Source organism: Capsaspora owczarzaki (assembly GCF_000151315.2).
Source record: "Capsaspora owczarzaki ATCC 30864 unplaced genomic scaffold supercont2.5, whole genome shotgun sequence".
NCBI lineage: Eukaryota > Filasterea > Ministeriida > Capsasporidae > Capsaspora > Capsaspora owczarzaki.
The window spans coordinates 162,850-178,216 of record NW_011887296.1 but is presented as its reverse complement, the minus strand read 5'-3'; the positions used below and the strand labels follow the sequence as shown (position 1 = coordinate 178,216).

Below are 15,367 nucleotides of genomic sequence, written 5' to 3'. Positions count from 1 at the left end.
CCCACTCTACCCTTCCCCCGTAACACTGTACTGTATTTTTGAGTGATCACAACCCAAACCTAACAATCCCACGACACGACGACCAGTCTTCCGTTCCAACCTTTTGTCACCGAATGTCTGATCAAGCATCCACCTCTGCTGCCGCTGCCGCTGCTCCGGCTGCTGCTCCGGCTGCCGCCCCCGTCGAAGGCGCGACCCTCGACGATGCTGTCCAAGCCGACTACGATGAAGAACTTGCCGGCGCCGAAGAGGATCCCGTAAGGCAGTCGTAGTTGTCGTTGTAGTCGTCGTTGTCCTTTTCCATCGTTTTCCCATATGGCCCATCGAGCCCTTCGCTTGACCCCGACTCCACCGCTCCACGACTCCACCACTCCACCTCAAGTCGCTCAATGCAAAACTGACTCTTGACTGGAGCACAATGACGCACCACAAGCGGCAATGGAAGCGCCAAATCATCCTCACCGCGTTTTGATATCTCCTTTTGACTAGGATCTTGAGGCCGTCAAGCAGAAGGTCGCCGAGATGGAAGAGGAGGCCAAGAAGCTCCGCGAGATGCAGGCGGATGTTGAGCGCCAGCTGGGCGTCGCTGGACTGAGTGCTGCGAGCAAGGAGGACATTGACGCACGATCCGTCTTTGTGGGCAACGTCGACTACTCGTCCACTCCCGAGGAAGTCCAGGCGCACTTTGCGTCGTGCGGAACCGTCAACCGCGTCACCATCCTCGTCGACAAGTACACTGGTCATCCCAAGGGGTAATGATTCAGAGTGCATTGGAGTTGAGTGGCGAGTTTGAATGCTCTGAAACTACATTGTGCACGCTATTACCCTTTCAGATTTGCCTACCTCGAGTTTGCCGACAAGGACGCCGTCAACAACGCCATGAGCCTCAACGACACTGTCTTCCGCGGTCGTCAGCTCAAGGTACGCGAGTTGTTTTCATACTGTTACGTTCCCGATGCGATGCGAATGTAACTCATGTTTGTTTGCTTGTTTGCTTGTTTGCTTGTTTGTCTGTGTGTATGTTTGTGTGTATGTGCACTCTGTGCACTCTGTGCCAACCACTACTTTGAATCGCACTGTAGGTGACCCCCAAGCGCACCAACGTGCCTTTCATGAACGCCATGGGCCGCGCTCGTGGTCGCCGTGCTCGTGGTGGTCCCTTCCCGCCGCCGCAACGCGCTTACAACCCGTATGGACCATATGCTGGCTTCCGTGGTCGCGGAGCTCCGTAAGTTTTTTTTTTTTTTTTTTGGAACCAGCAGGCTGCTTTGGTTTTTGAGACGCAGGAGGCCGTTGTGTCTAACTGTGGCGAACTGCTGTTTCCTTCTCTGCAGCCGACACCGCCGCGCATCGTACACTCCTTATTGAAGGGACTGTAATGCGACAACCAGTGCGGAAATGGACGCTTGGTTTTTTGGAACAAGATCCCGCGCGCGACTCGAGCTTCTTTTCTTTCCTCATTTCATGAATCCGCCATCATTGGCTCCGTGGTTTGGGGATGGGGATGCTGACGTACTCTGGGTAACAAGATAAAAAAACAAAAAAACAAGCCGTGAAAATATTGGTGCAAAAACAAAACAAAAAAATATGTGACAAAGAAACTGAAAATCAAAATCAAAAGCACGAAAGGAAAAAAAGCAAAAGAATCACGCACCAAAAGAAAAAGGCAAAAATCATGCACCAGGATCCAACAAGAGGTAAAAAACAAAAAAAGCCAAAAAGCATCTGGAACACACAAGAGGTCAAAACAAACAACCCAGTACCAGGACCAACCAAGCATTAACGCAAACGTTGGTAGAGCGCATATATACTGATATATCATAGCGTCAGGGTTTCGGGCTTCGACGAGGACTATGCGACAGCGACGACTTTCATCATATTTCCTTCGTGTAGGGCTGTTTGTTTGCTCTTCTCCGTGAATAGTTTTGCGCAGGCTTTAGCAGCAGCGACGCAAGTGAATCAGGCTAGGTTAAGGTAACCTTATTTTGCTAGACATCCCCGCTCCTCGAGATTGATGTCCAGGACCACATCATCCGAAAACAGCAGCTCAAATCGTAAGACTGCAAGGTGGGCTGATCCTGCAGCCGAGCCCTGTGGAGATGCTGGCGTGTCCATCATTCTGAACTATATTCTTTGTGCTATCATCTAAGACTTTTCATACATCTGCTTTCCTGGTTTGTTTTCGTGCTCCACTTCTCATTTCAATCAAACAACAAAGCGGATGAGCGACTCGGCTCAATCGAAGCAGCAGCTGCCTGTTGCAACTCCGGTGAACGACCAAGACGACTCGGATGAAGATGACGATGATTACGATCCATGTAAAAAGCAACCGACTGGAAAAGAGAGTTGCTCAGAAAAATGGCGCTCTCAGACTGAACGTTGCTGGCCGCGTTTTGTTTGTTTGGTGTGTCTGCAGCTGCTCCGGAGCGTGGTGCTGACAAGGGAGGCTCTGGCTCTGGCTCTGGCTCGGATGACTCGGATGGTGATTCAGGCGACGACGACGACGACGACGACGACGACGACGACGACGATGGGGAAGATAAAAGCAAGAACAGGAACAAGAAGGCAAAGAGCAAGAAGACGCGGGCGAACAAGGCTGCCAAGGGTGAAAAGCATCACGATGACCATGGTGATGACGATGAGGATGGCAAAGTCGGACGCCGGGTGACGCGGAGCGGCCTGGGGAACGACTCGAGCCATCTGCTGCAGAGGTCGAGCTCAGCGAGCGCCGCGCTCCCAGCCGCCAGCGCAGATATCGACGACCTGTGGTCTTCATTCAAGACAGACACGGCATTGCCAGGAAAACACGCGGCGACGGCTCAGGCGAGCTCCAAACCCGTCCAATCCGCTGCCTCCCCGTTTGGCGGTGGCATGGCGGCTCTCCTCCAGCGAACAAGCACGGCTGGTGTCTCAAGCATAGGTAGCAGTGGATCGAGTTCGTCCCCTGCGTCACCAGTAAGAAACACGAGCGAAGAGCGAGAAGGTACAAAAGGTCGAAGCGAATATTGTGCGCTCAACACGAACTTGCTCGAACAGCTCGTCAACTCAAGCATCGCGGCTCTGTTGGCCACCGGAAAGGCCTCGACGCCGAGCGCTGCAACGGGTTCAACTTCAACCACCGTGTATAATTTTGCAGGCACGGACGTTGTGTAAGATCAAGAGTCGGGATGGGCCGGTCGCACTCGTCGTTCTCTGCCCACGTCGCTCACGCTTCCTTGGATTGTGCTGGCCTTGCGTAGGGTTCAATCGAACAAACCCACAACTGCTGCTGCCGCTGCTGCTGCGCCCATTCAACGAAAGCGAACAGAAGTTGACGCTGCATTTGATGACATTTTGGGCAGCGCTTCCAAAAAGCCGCGCATGAGTGCCCTGACCAAAACGTCGCTAGATTGGAAGAACTTTAAGGATGAAGAGGACTTGGAAGAGGAGCTTCGAAACCACAACAAGGATGGGTGAGTGCATTCGCTTCAAATTCAACAACCTGTTTGGTTGGTTGGTGTCTCGGATTTTTGTTTTTGATTTGTATGATTTTCGGTGGGTGGCTCACGTGAAAATTATGACAGCTTCTTGGAACGTCAGGCATTTTTGCAACGGAGTGAATTACGAGAATGGGAGCGCGATCGCGAAATCCGCATGAAGCGACGATAACGTTCTTGTTGTTCTTCTTCTTGTTGTTGTTGTTGTTGTTGTTGTTGTTGTTGTTGCGATAGTTGCTGCTGTAGAATATTACGATTACAGAATGTACAATGCTCGACAAGGTTCACGTCAGCTCGTTTCGCGAACTGGCAGTGCTCAGTACACAGCTGCCGCCGTCACGAAACAGAATTAACGTCACATCGTTTTCCCCGTTGGCCTGTTCGAGACAGTGCTCGCGATCGCCATACGCAACGGGAGCATCGATAAAACCCCAGATATTGAGCGCAGCCCATGGGAGTTCCGGGCAGGTGGCCAGATAGGCTCTGTCAAAACCAAAGCCGGGAGAGGAAGAAGGGACTGGTTTGAGCGTGAAAGCTACGGTTGAGCGGAAACAGTAATGGCAACAGTACCTTGCTCGAGCAACTACTCGCTTAATTTGCTCACTCGACACAATGCCGGTAAACTTGCTGATGGAAACAGCCAGCGGAACGGCGTCTCCAGTGTCGGAAATTTCGACCTCGACGCCTTCAAATTGGAAGGTACTCGCAAAGTCGTCGGCGGCCCGTGGTGCTCTGCAACCAACCAGCCCACATAATAAATGAAACAACCAGAACGGAAAGTAAGAGTTTACCGTTGAGCAAGGAACAAAAACAAAGTTGGGAGAACGTACAGGCTGATTCCACACGAAATCGCGCCAAACCAAGTCTGCCAGGTGGATAGATAGGGTCCAAGAGTGGCATTGTCCTGTGCCGCCACTGACTCGATCGGAGCGACAAGTAATTGTGGTACGGTGACGGCACGCTGTTCGGTATGAGAAAGGTGGAGGGTTCGTGCGGGAGCCAGCGCGTGTTTGTTGAGAGCGTGTGCTGGAGATGGCGCAGGTTGATCGCCATTTGTATCTAGGGATGAAGGGTTCAGTTATTTCCATGCATCCAAAAAGAAACTCAAACTCGACTGCAACCATTCGACCAAAAGCAGTCGCATAGCCTTCTTCTTACAAGTCGCAGCATCCGTGCACACAAACTTGAACGACCTTGTTAAGCGCTCTGCAAAGCACCATTTTACTCGCTCGTAGTGGCTCTTGCCAGGAACAAAGCTCTCGGCGGCGAGATGTATCCGGACGGCTGGAAACCCCAAACAAACAAACAAATAAACAAACAAACAAACAAACAAACAAACAAACAAAAAAGTGAGCAACATTCACAATTTGGGTCAATAGAGAGTTTTCAAACCGCACTATGTCGCTGCTGTATCTCGTGCTTGGACAGCTGGCCTTCGAGACCACACAACTCGTAAGCCTCTTTGCTGAGCGACAATGTCAGAAATCCTAAAGTTCGGTTGTCCAGAAGAGAGATGCAAGTTGGTCAGCATCACTGCTGTACTTTTGGTCCCATCTTCACCTATGAAGACGAGGTTGATGAGGTTTGATTTTACCATCTGCAACGGCCGGAACGCAGGTAGATCCGTCCAGGCGCTCACTCACGGACATTGCAACGAAATGGCCATTGCGAACGTGCCGCTGCAGAAACTCAGTGTCCAACAATGCCAGCAGCGGGATTTCAATGACATGAAATTCCGCACTCTTGAGCGGCTGTGCGACCGACATTCGCGTCACTGAATCTGCTGCGTTGGTTTGCTTGGCATTCGCTGAAATAGCTCGATCGCGAGCCCATGGCAGCACCAGTTCAACCTAAGCGAATCCATACAAAGAAAAGAAAAAAACGGACCAACCAAACGCATTAATCCGACATTGAGCAGTAAGTGAGTGACGCTGCAATTCATTGGATGTCGCATTCAGGAGCACAGACAAGACAAGACAGGGACTGCGCGCCACGAGGAAGATGAAGATGGTGAGGACGAGCGAGGCGGGGGCGGCTGCTCCCCCCCCCCCACTTCAACAAGAGAGCGTGATGATTCAGATGCACTCACGGCGTGGTTGAGTGGATGCTCGCTGAGAATGCGATGGACGAGCGCGTCCTTGTCGAGCGGCGGTGCTTGGGCGGCAAAGCGCAACGCGCCGGGTCGAGGCAGCGCAGACAAGCCGAGCGTCGTCATACGGGTATGAAAGCAACCCAATGAATGAATCAATGAATCAAGGCAGAGGAAGGCAAGAGCAGCAGCGGGACCTGGTCGGGACGCGGGATTCAAACTTGGATTGGTTTCTGAGAATGGTGAGCTAGCAAAAACAAGGACTGAAACACTTCAAAAGACATGACAAGTCAGATTCGGGATGTCCGTGTTCCGAGCACAGTTCAGTTGCTCTGAGCAGTGGTGATGCTCAGAAGTCTGTTCTGAGCACCACAGCTCAGTCGTCTCTCTCTCTGTTTTCACTGAGCGCTGCTGTCGATTGCAATGAGTTATCGACTGTTTATCGGCAATCTCGATGCACGGCTGACAGAGTGAGTCATTGTAGCTTCATTTGAATGAGTGGAGTGGAGTGAGTGAGTGGAGTGAGTGGAGTGAGTGGAGTGAGTGAGTGACAACGATCCTCATACGACACACACCATTGAACCTGTTGCTGCTCCTTGGGATCTCAGGTACCATCTGCTCCAGATGCTCCAGCGCTACGAGGGCTTCACCAAGCTGCACTTCCTATGGCACGCGGCGGGACCAAAGCGCGGCGAGCCTCGCGACTACTGCTTCGTCGAGTTTGCCACTGCTGAGGTACTTTGGGGCTGCTCTGCTGCACGCGGACTGAAACGACTTTGGCTGGTGTGAAACTCGCAGACTGCTTGTGTTTGCTAACGGTGGGTTGGGTTTGCTGGATATGGGGTTGGCGGGGGGGGGTTGTGCTTGGCATCGTAGACGGCGAATCGTGCGGTCGAGCAACTCAATGGAAAGCTTGCACTGGGTCGCGCGCTGCGTGTTTCAATTGCCAAGGAGAAGGTTTGTGATTGTGCTATTCACTGTGAAGGGGTTTTGCCGATTGGAAATGGACCGATCGGCACAACTTGTTGCTTTTTGCTCGACATCTTCTTACCGTCCGTTCTTGCTCAACGACTCATGGCAGGCTGAAGATGATGGATGGAATCGCAAGCGACCAACTGAAGAGCACGGGTTGGAAGTCCCGCAAACGCTATCTCTAGACAATATCGCAAAGTAAGTTGACTTTGTTCCAAGAATTGGCTGGGAAATGCATCTAACATCCATCGCCTCCTTCTCGCTTCCCCCCCCCCCGCTCCGCGCGCGTCTCGACAGTATCACCGCTCGCATACTCGCAGTCGAGCAAAAGCTTCGTTTGATGGAGCGCGAATCCGAGCTTGCTGTGGACGACCTAGCTCCAGCATACTTTGCCCCGCCACCAGTCCCTGTCGAAGCATCTTCGTCCTCAAGGCACCATGGCGACAGGCATCATGGAGACAGGCACCATGAAAGGCGAGATCACAACGACCGTGATCGGCGGCGATGACAGCACAGACTGCGATTTTAGTTGCAAGTTCCTTGTTCCGCAATAAACACCCATCCTGGCAAATGTCTAACATCATGAACGATGCAGCAGATTCAAGTCGCGATGCGTGACCTCCAACGCGAGCCACATGCATCTCAGCACAACACATAAAGTTGGTTTTGCGAGAGACAATGACAAAGCTGCTCAAAAAACGAAAGCAATTATTGTACAAACAACTGGACACAATCGTGCATGCGTAAATCGGAGGAAGGAAAGAACAGAGACTCACTCAATAATGCCAAAAACGAAATCAGACGGGGGAGGGAGGAGAAAAAAAAAACGATATCTCTATTGTGTCGACCACTCAGCGTCGCTCCAGCGTCACCCAGACACCGTCTCGAGGCCGCAAAATGATCTCGCCAAGGGGGGCAAGCTGGTCTCGTGTTTGAGTTGACACAATCCGGAATCGCTTCAGGATGGACGCCATGACGACACGCTCCTCAAACTCGGCAAACCGTTGTCCTGTTGGTGGTGAAGTGGCAATCAGCAACATTGTCACGAAATTGGGCAAAACGTTTTGTTTCTCAGCCAATGCAACTCACCAATGCAGTTCCTGGGACCGGCGGAGAACGGAATATAGGCGTACGGGTGTCGGTTGGCTGAGTTCTCGGGCAAAAACCGGTCCGGATTAAATGCTTCCGGGTCGGGCCAATGCTTTGGATCGCGATGGACAGCATACGGGATGAGACCAACGGTGAGCCCTGCTGGGATCTTGTAGCCGCAGACGTCAATGTCCTGGTCGAGAACGCGACTGATGGCCGGCACAGATGGGAACAGTCGAAGTGCTTCCTTCAGCGTCATCTCGAGATACGGCAACTCGTGGGCCTTCAGCTGCTCAAACGAGGGCGACGGCTCGCTGCCCAGCACACGATCAAGCTCTTCGTGGATTCTTGCTTGAACATCGGGATGGCTGCCAATCAAATGCAACGACCATGCCAAGGCTGCAGCGGTGGTATCGTGGCCTTCGAACATGACTGTGGAGACAAGCCAAAAAAAAGACGTGAGGGGGTTGTTGAGTTCACACAGCTCCTCGAGAAGAAACTAGAACAAAAAAGTTCACTTACATGTATCAACTTCCTCGCGAATGTCCATGTTGGAAAGGTGGTTGCCATCCTCGTCGCGCGCAGAAATCAACAAATCCAAAAACGCGAGACGGCGCTTCTTGGACGAGTCGGCCTGCTCGTCTGTCACGTCGGGGTTGTCGTTGAGGAAGACGCGTCGCTCTGCAATGACCGAGTCGGTAAAGTTGTGGAGCTCTGCCAGAACGCGTGTGTGATCGCGCCCATCAGGGAGCCAGCTGTAGATGAAATCCGGCCAGTTCCAGGGAAACTTTTGGCGATGGTGGATGAGTTCGGAAATGCGGAAGACAGCCTGGACGTAGGTGCTTTCGCTCTGTTTCAGCGCGTGCAGCTTTTTGCCCATGGCCGTTTCGCAAATGCTGTCCAGTGCGCACAGCGAGACCAGCGGGAAGACATCGATCGGCTTTTTCGTGTCTGCGCTGGCATCCAAAACGCCAATAAGGACCTCAGCTTGCTCGCGGAACACCTCGACCATTCCGCGCAAAATGTCAAAGTGGAAGGCCGGCGTCAGCATGCGTCTACGAGTGCGCCACTTGTCGCCGCCTGAGGTCAGCAAGCCGCGACCCAGCCAGGGTGTCAAAAACCAGTAAATGAAGGATTTCTCGATATGATGCGAGCCACGAAGCACGGCCTGCGAGGCAACGATAATCATTTACATGTAGCAGAAGGATTGAGTTGAAAGTCGAATTTTGTGAGATGCTTTCATTGGCGAATGTTTGGGGAAGATCACGAGTTGTTTTGGCAATGGATCGGCATTCACCGGAATTGTCGGTTAATTGGTCGACACCAGAACAACTCAGAATGATCGGCTCCAGTCACACCCCCTCTCAAAGACGTACGAGACCCGGTCTAACCCCCTTCACCCCCTTCTCCCTTTCGCCCTCTTCACTATTCTCGACTGTCTATTGCCCAACTTGAGCTTGTACCCATCCATGGCACCTGCTCTAATTCGCATCAGTGTTTTACGCGGCGTGTTTGGCCGTAATCACATTTCACGCGCGTTCTCTTTGTCTTCTTCTGTCCATCCCAGCAACCGTCAGCATTTCCCCTCCCCCCTGCACCCACTCCACCAAGTCAGATTAGTATGCAAACGCAACAGAGCAGAATAACGCAGAAGGCATAAAGCGCGAGAGGGACAGCTGTGTTCTGCCACTAAAATCGTGGTAGGCGTGGCAAGCCGCTTCCGTTGGCAGTCAGTAAATGATCCACCGAGCCGATTCAAAATAAGCGACTTCAAGGAAGAAGAAGAACAAGAAGAAGAAGAGCGAACAAACCCGACGTGGCATGGCGGGGGCAACACAGTGATGGTGGTGGGGAGGTGAGAAGAGGGCAGGCGGGTTCAGGTCTTCGTGTCGCGACCAGAGCCATCGCCCCACCCCTCCTGCCTCGTCATGGAACTCACTCAGTCTCTCCTTCCCTCAACATGCTTACTCTTCGTCGTGCAACTCACCTCGACAGACTCTGGGGCGGTGAGGACGGCGATCGGGATGGGCCCCAGCCAGATGGTAAACACGCTGCCAAACTGCTGAACGAGACCCACAAACTGGACAAAGAAGCGCGCGTCGTCCAGCTCAAACCAGGGCACAGAGCCAATCAGCGGCAGCGCGGGCATGGCTGGCAGCAGCGACACGAGCCGGCGTGTGCGGCTGAGCTGCGTGTACGCAACCAGCCCGCCGAGCAGCGCCGTGAGCACCAGCAGGACGATTGTTGTCGTCGAGCAGGCACCCGCTCCCGGACTGCCTCCGCCGAGCTGCAGCAGGCCCTCCAGCAATGCAAGCAGCATGTCAGTAGAAAATCAAAGTAGAAAATGAAAAAAAAAACCAAAAACGAGTGTGAAAGGGACGACTGTAAATGCAAAGCGAGAATACAATCAAAGTCAACAACAACAAAGGAAGACGACTGACAAGGAAAAAGAATCTCAAAACAAAAAACAAGACAAAATACTAAGAAACCCTAAGAAAACCTAAGAAAAACGCTGGATCAACAAGTGCAATCTGAGTGTCAAGCGTTGATTCAGTTGGTCGACAATTGCAACATCCAACAACAACGTGCAGCAGTCCACTGACACTTGCACTTGCGACCCTCCTCACCACTCCACATTCTCAATTCACCAATGAAGGACTCGAAATGCGTGTTTGGTAACGCAAAACGGCGAATCAAAGTGTCGTTGCATTGAGCTGTTCACTCGAAACATTCACTCGTCTGTCTTGTCTGTCTTGTCTGTCTTGTCTGTCTCTGGTCTGGTTTTATTAGTGGGCAACATTTCGTACGATGTCACCGAGCAGGAAGTCATCGATCTGTGCAGCCAAGTCGGTCCCGTCATCTCATTCAGGCAAAGCAAAACGCTGCAACGAACAAACGAACGAACTGTTGCTGCTCATCCGCCCGCTCCTGCTCTCCCCCCGCCCCGCTCCTCGTCGTCGTTCACGCAAGCAACATGGTGCAACCACCTCATTGAGCTGCTGCTCGAACTGGCCTCGAGTCGCGTTTTGGTCGAACGATGGGGGAGTGAGCGAGAGAGAGAGAGAGAGAGAGAGAGAGATCTCGCCTTCTCCCCCTTTCACTATGCCGTCGTCCCAGACACAAAAGCAACTCACCCTTGTTCGCGCATTCGTCATTGCTGGAAAACTCTCTGCAGATTGGTGTTTGACCGCGACACCGGCAAGCCCAAAGGCTTTGGCTTTTGCGAGTACACGGACGCCGAAACCGCCCAAAGCGCCATTCGCAACCTGAACGACCTCGAGCTCAAGGGCCGTCGCATCCGTGTTGACTTTGCGGAAAGTGATGCTGTTATCAAGTTTGGCGGAAACACCGATCGCGGTGATCGCGGCGGCGGCGACCGTGCCGAGCGTGGCGAGCGGCCAGGTCCCGGAATGCATGTGTCAAAGTTTCAGCAAGACAGTGCGCGTGAGTCGCTTTGGTTGCGGGGTGCTTTGTTGATGTGTACTGGAGAGTCCTGCTCCGTGGTTGTACGGGTCAGAGAGCAGTTGCTGTGGTACCAATGCCTCATCGATGTGAATTTTGGTTTGGGTTGTTTTTGTTTGCTTTTTTTTTTTTTTCGCCGGTCAAGCAGCCATGGACGTTGCTTCGCGTGCTGCTCCCCAACACAACCCGTACCAGGCGGCTGTATGTGTGCTTCATTGTGGCTCGGATGTTTCTTTGGAACTTCTTTGTCATCCTCCAACTCATCGGTACATTCTCAACCTCGTTTACCCCCGTTGAACGTGCGTGCTCAGGGACCAGTTTATGGACAAGCTCCTCCCGCCGGTGGCCCGCCGGCTGCAGAAAGCATCAACACAACCTTGGCCAGTATGCCACCCGCTCAGATCTTTGAATTTCTTAAGCAAATGAAGGTAAAAGGCGCAAGGGGGGGTGATTTCGGCGACTGTTTGAGCCATTGTCACTCATTACCATGGCGCTTCTCCTCGAATTTGCTTGCTTTGTCATTATTTCTGGTCCTTTGTTTCCTTCTCTTCAGCAATTTATCACTGGGTCTCCCGAGCAAGCCCGGCAAACACTCATGTTCAACCCCCAACTGGCGTATGCGCTTCTTCAGGCACAGCTTCAACTGGGATTGGTTGATCCTGAAGTGGCAAAGGTATGGCGACAAATCTCGCTGGCCGCGCCTGTCGTGGACCATCTGGGAGACTGACCCTTCCATTTTGACTGGATTTGTGAAGAAAATGATTGCATCCATTCCTCAAACCTCAAAGAGCATGCAGCCTCCATCTCATTCGCATGGCGGTCCGTCGTTTGTGCCGGGCCCGCAAGCACCCCCACAAATGCACATGGGCGGCCCACCGCCAAATCAGCCACCGCCGCCATCTTTCGGCCCGCAAGGGATGCACCACCAAGCCCCGCCATCCCAGGGCATGGGTATGATGCCAGGTCAGCATATGGGTCACATGGGAGGCATGGGAGGTGCACCATCGTCCCAGCAGAATATGCCACCAATGAACATGGGCCAGATGCCCGCGCCAAGCGGCATGATGCACCAATCTGCACCACTGATGGCTGGTCCACCGCCACCACCCATGGGCGGAGGCGCTCCCATGACGCAAGAACACCAGGTACGAACGCGCGTGGATCACGTTTGGGTGTCGTTGTTTTGTGATTCTGTTTCTCACTGCCCTTTGCCGGGTTTTTTATTTTTATTTGGTGATTTTTTTAACGTTTGTCGCAAGCAGTTGTTGATGCAGCTCATGGCACTCACTCCACAGCAAATCGATATGCTACCGCCGGATCAACGCGCGGCTGTACACGCCTTGCGAAGCCAAGTGGGAGCACAATAAGCCAACGATGTTGTTTGAGTTTTTAGTTTTTCTTGTAATTTTTAAAACAAAAGTACTGAAACATTACAAAACTTCAAAGAGAGAAAACTGTACAAGACAAGCTATTGCTCCTTGCCAGCGACATCGGCGGGCGGACTGACGACTGACGGGACGATTGGAGCTGGGGGAGGCGCGTGTTGGGCTCGTGTGCGCTCAAACAGGAATGTCACATAGTAGTTGGCACCGTTCCAAAGCGCAGCAAGCAAAAGTCCTACAACGTGGAATCGCAGAAGAAGAGTCATTAGAACGCAAGCTCCCCCCCCCCAAAAAAAAAAATCATCCTAATAATAAAGCTAAAGAATCGTCCGACGTGGAACGTACCGAGCAAGAAAATGGTGTGCATGACAAAGGACTGGAAGAACAGGATGGTTGGTAGAATTGTCAGGACTGTGAACAAGAGTTGAATTCCTGCACAAATCGTTTGATTGAAATGAGAGGTTGTGAGCAACAAAACTTCTTGAACTCGTTGCTCAACAAAATGGCCACCCTACCCATGTACACGGTCGGCCAAAAGCGTCGATCAAACTTGTTCATAATGCGATAAGAAATGTGGCCGCGCGAACTGCTGAGCCAACGATAGCTCGTCTTGAGGCGAACATTGGCAGCAATCTTTGCGTGGTCAACATACTCGGTCTTGAGAAAGTAGGAGAGCTGCCAGATGGCGTAAATCACGAGAGGAGAGGAGAGCCACGACCAGACGCTGGGAATGCTGCAGTCGTCTTGGGAGCACACGGAAGCTTGGCCCTCGAGCGGCGTGTACCAGCGAATGGAATAAGTGACTGTGCGTGCGGAGCCACCAACGCAACGAAACGAAAGACATGTAGATGTGATGAGGCTGAACCAAGCTTCAACTGTGCGATACAAAGCTCTCCGAGACGTCGTACCGATAGCAGGGAACAAATGAATGGCTGAGCTTGTCATTTTGTCGAGATCGTGAAACACGAACGAGTTGTGCTTTGAAAACCAAAAAAGAATCTGAATCAGCGCGCGCTCTCGAGCAATACTCGCCACACATATTCCCTTTACTTACCCAAGTGATAACGCTCCAAGCTAGCGGGCCGTTCATGCTGCTAAAAACCAGCTCGAAGAGTTGGCCGCTCGTTGGATAAAAGAATAGGTAGAAGAGTAGCAGGCATTGCGCAAAATAGCAGTAATCGAGCAGAAAGTAATGCCATTGCTCACGGTGATACAAGACATAGCGCGTTCCGACGAGCTGAGGTGGCAAAAAAACAAAAGGCAGCGTTGGGTAAGTCACACACACGCACGCACACACCACACACCACACACACACACACACACACACACACACACACACACACACACACACACACACACACACACACACACACACACACACACACACTTGTGAACGCTTACAGGAATAATGCAGACGGCATACCAAAGCCAAATCCACTGTGGATACCGCAAGAGCAGGAATTCAGTCACCAGAAAGGACGCGACAAAGCCGGTAAAGCAAATCTTGTCGATCAGTCGCAAAAATGGTGGTTTGGAGACGCGCTCTTCCCACGCCTGACCCCGGACGAAAACAGGCAACGGAAACAATGAGCAGAAACAAACACAACGCAACAAGCACCGACCCAAGACTCTCGTGAGCAGAGTGCCGATTCAGCCACGATAGCGAAAACCTGCGTTACCTGGCGCCTGCGATCAAAGTCCGCCTTCACCTTGGCTTGATGATGCGCAAGCTCGAGCTGTCGCTCACGAATGCGGTCTCGGTGCTTGGAGATCAGGTGCTGCAGCCGCTCCTTCTCGTGGGCCACCAAATGGCGCACAGCCGATCGGACGTCGCCTCCCTTGTCGCGAATCTCGCTAAACTTGTCAATGAGCCGATCACCGATCGAAGACGTCGACATTGACTTTTGAAGTCGGCGTGCTTGCTCAGACTCTCGATCGAGGTGCGCCGCTGACGGGCGTCGAGATCGTGGCATCTGAGACTGGTTGAAAGCGTCCACCGTCGATTCTCCTTGCTGTACGCGACGCACAAATTGGTCAAACTGCTCCGACGAAGACGAAGCGCTCGGAGTGAATCCAGCATCCATATCGCTTAAATCCCGGGCGTCTGAGCCGACTGGTGACATGACCCACTCGGAATCAGAGTCGGCGCCAGAAGGCACTGAGCGTTTGGACGCCCGCTTTTCTTGTTGCCGCCGAATCGACGATGCGTCACGGTCAGTTTGCTCGTTGTCATGCTGCTGGTAGAATTGCAAGTTATCAGGATTGTCTGAGTGACTTGAGGAGTCTCGAACTGCGTCTGCACCATCAGGGTCTTCATCATCGCTGTCCAGTCCGGAGGCAATGCGATCGAGCGTCTGCATGACGTACGACTCGACTCGGTCGTTCATGTCATTCACCGACCCTTGGAGCTGGATTCCTGGCGCCAGCAGGTCGTCCGCTGCGTCGAGCAGTGCAGCATGGTCGTCGTGCAACAAATGGTCGCACGAAGCGTGGTCCTGCTCGCTCTCTGCGGCCGCGTATCCATCATGCAACTGGTGCGTTGTTTGGTGCGCTTCTCGCTCCGCTTGTTCCTGTTCCTCTTGTCCAGGCCGCAGCAGAGCAGAGCGGGGACGTTCCATCGTCTGCACCGCATTCTCAGAAGTTGATGACGTCTGAGCTTTGCCACCATCTTGAACGCCGTTCGCCGCCGCGCCCGATGGATTGGTGTTTGTCGCTGCGGCAGTGGTAGTTTCAGTTGTTGCAGGGCTTGTCGCTGTAGTGGCATTGATGCTAGGGCTCAGCGGAGCCTCGTTCGCAGGCATCGTGTCCGTCTCGAATAAGTTAGTATTGGTTGAACTCAGTGCGAAGTCTCAAACCGTACGTCGAGACTGATCGCTTCCAATACAATAACAAGGAAT

General features: G+C 52.6%; 7 protein-coding genes across 7 annotated transcripts; 4 read left to right on the top strand and 3 right to left on the bottom strand.

The window, feature by feature from the left end:
- Positions 1-63: 63 nt before the first annotated feature.
- CAOG_03505 (RNP domain-containing protein) lies at positions 64-2,175 on the top strand. Its single transcript, XM_004348360.2, has 5 exons — positions 64-257; positions 490-752; positions 834-921; positions 1,083-1,228; positions 1,335-2,175. The coding sequence occupies exons 1-5, from the start codon at positions 114-116 to the stop codon at positions 1,366-1,368; spliced, it is 675 nt and encodes a 224-aa protein (XP_004348410.1). The 5' UTR covers positions 64-113; the 3' UTR covers positions 1,369-2,175.
- A 30-nt stretch (positions 2,176-2,205) lies between these two features.
- On the top strand, positions 2,206-3,648 carry CAOG_03504 (hypothetical protein; the record flags this gene model as incomplete). Its single annotated transcript, XM_004348359.2, has 5 exons — positions 2,206-2,318; positions 2,417-2,955; positions 3,037-3,149; positions 3,240-3,452; positions 3,564-3,648. The coding sequence occupies exons 1-5, from the start codon at positions 2,222-2,224 to the stop codon at positions 3,646-3,648; spliced, it is 1,047 nt and encodes a 348-aa protein (XP_004348409.1). The 5' UTR covers positions 2,206-2,221.
- Positions 3,649-3,668: 20 nt separating this feature from the next.
- Positions 3,669-5,818, bottom strand: CAOG_03503 (hypothetical protein). The gene is made up of 7 exons (XM_004348358.2): positions 5,566-5,818; positions 5,071-5,326; positions 4,874-4,963; positions 4,635-4,760; positions 4,307-4,535; positions 4,047-4,208; positions 3,669-3,959 (listed from the first exon to the last, which is right to left on the bottom strand). Exons 1-7 carry the CDS (start codon positions 5,689-5,691, stop codon positions 3,761-3,763), a joined length of 1,188 nt encoding a protein of 395 aa, XP_004348408.1. The 5' UTR covers positions 5,692-5,818; the 3' UTR covers positions 3,669-3,760.
- Positions 5,819-5,950: 132 nt separating this feature from the next.
- CAOG_03502 (hypothetical protein) lies at positions 5,951-7,108 on the top strand. Its single transcript, XM_004348357.2, has 5 exons — positions 5,951-6,035; positions 6,174-6,300; positions 6,442-6,522; positions 6,647-6,735; positions 6,835-7,108. The coding sequence occupies exons 1-5, from the start codon at positions 5,989-5,991 to the stop codon at positions 7,043-7,045; spliced, it is 555 nt and encodes a 184-aa protein (XP_004348407.1). The 5' UTR covers positions 5,951-5,988; the 3' UTR covers positions 7,046-7,108.
- Positions 7,109-7,225: 117 nt separating this feature from the next.
- CAOG_03501 (cytochrome P450) lies at positions 7,226-10,055 on the bottom strand. The gene is made up of 4 exons (XM_004348356.2): positions 9,614-10,055; positions 8,149-8,794; positions 7,627-8,058; positions 7,226-7,546 (listed from the first exon to the last, which is right to left on the bottom strand). The coding sequence occupies exons 1-4, from the start codon at positions 9,944-9,946 to the stop codon at positions 7,389-7,391; spliced, it is 1,569 nt and encodes a 522-aa protein (XP_004348406.1). The 5' UTR covers positions 9,947-10,055; the 3' UTR covers positions 7,226-7,388.
- A 211-nt stretch (positions 10,056-10,266) lies between these two features.
- Positions 10,267-12,473, top strand: CAOG_03500 (hypothetical protein). The gene is made up of 8 exons (XM_004348355.2): positions 10,267-10,301; positions 10,417-10,495; positions 10,802-11,070; positions 11,237-11,289; positions 11,400-11,516; positions 11,642-11,761; positions 11,844-12,233; positions 12,351-12,473. Exons 1-8 carry the CDS (start codon positions 10,277-10,279, stop codon positions 12,453-12,455), a joined length of 1,158 nt encoding a protein of 385 aa, XP_004348405.1. The 5' UTR covers positions 10,267-10,276; the 3' UTR covers positions 12,456-12,473.
- An 83-nt stretch (positions 12,474-12,556) lies between these two features.
- On the bottom strand, positions 12,557-15,345 carry CAOG_03499 (membrane transporter; the record flags this gene model as incomplete). The annotated part of the gene is made up of 7 exons (XM_004348354.2): positions 14,150-15,345; positions 13,872-14,024; positions 13,525-13,707; positions 13,379-13,448; positions 12,986-13,273; positions 12,816-12,902; positions 12,557-12,705 (listed from the first exon to the last, which is right to left on the bottom strand). The coding sequence occupies exons 1-7, from the start codon at positions 15,269-15,271 to the stop codon at positions 12,557-12,559; spliced, it is 2,052 nt and encodes a 683-aa protein (XP_004348404.1). The 5' UTR covers positions 15,272-15,345.
- Between the last annotated feature and the right edge of the window lie 22 nt (positions 15,346-15,367).

Coding starts and splice junctions, on each gene's coding strand:
- CAOG_03505 (XM_004348360.2), top strand. CDS start 114: ATGTCTGATCAAGCATCCACCTCTGCTGCCGCTGCCGCTGCTCCGGCT. Junction 258..489: donor CCGGCGCCGAAGAGGATCCC/GTAAGGCAGTCG, acceptor CCTTTTGACTAG/GATCTTGAGGCCGTCAAGCA. Junction 1,229..1,334: donor TTCCGTGGTCGCGGAGCTCC/GTAAGTTTTTTT, acceptor CCTTCTCTGCAG/CCGACACCGCCGCGCATCGT.
- CAOG_03503 (XM_004348358.2), bottom strand. CDS start 5,691: ATGACGACGCTCGGCTTGTCTGCGCTGCCTCGACCCGGCGCGTTGCGC. Junction 4,964..5,070: donor CGTTCCGGCCGTTGCAGATG/GTAAAATCAAAC, acceptor ACCGAACTTTAG/GATTTCTGACATTGTCGCTC. Junction 4,536..4,634: donor GTGCACGGATGCTGCGACTT/GTAAGAAGAAGG, acceptor CTTCATCCCTAG/ATACAAATGGCGATCAACCT.
- CAOG_03502 (XM_004348357.2), top strand. CDS start 5,989: ATGAGTTATCGACTGTTTATCGGCAATCTCGATGCACGGCTGACAGA. Junction 6,301..6,441: donor TCGAGTTTGCCACTGCTGAG/GTACTTTGGGGC, acceptor TTGGCATCGTAG/ACGGCGAATCGTGCGGTCGA. Junction 6,523..6,646: donor TTTCAATTGCCAAGGAGAAG/GTTTGTGATTGT, acceptor GACTCATGGCAG/GCTGAAGATGATGGATGGAA.
- CAOG_03501 (XM_004348356.2), bottom strand. CDS start 9,946: ATGCTGCTTGCATTGCTGGAGGGCCTGCTGCAGCTCGGCGGAGGCAGT. Junction 8,795..9,613: donor CCGCCCCAGAGTCTGTCGAG/GTGAGTTGCACG, acceptor GTTGCCTCGCAG/GCCGTGCTTCGTGGCTCGCA. Junction 8,059..8,148: donor TCGCGAGGAAGTTGATACAT/GTAAGTGAACTT, acceptor TTGTCTCCACAG/TCATGTTCGAAGGCCACGAT.
- CAOG_03500 (XM_004348355.2), top strand. CDS start 10,277: ATGAAGGACTCGAAATGCGTGTTTG. Junction 11,762..11,843: donor TTGATCCTGAAGTGGCAAAG/GTATGGCGACAA, acceptor GGATTTGTGAAG/AAAATGATTGCATCCATTCC. Junction 12,234..12,350: donor CCATGACGCAAGAACACCAG/GTACGAACGCGC, acceptor TGTCGCAAGCAG/TTGTTGATGCAGCTCATGGC.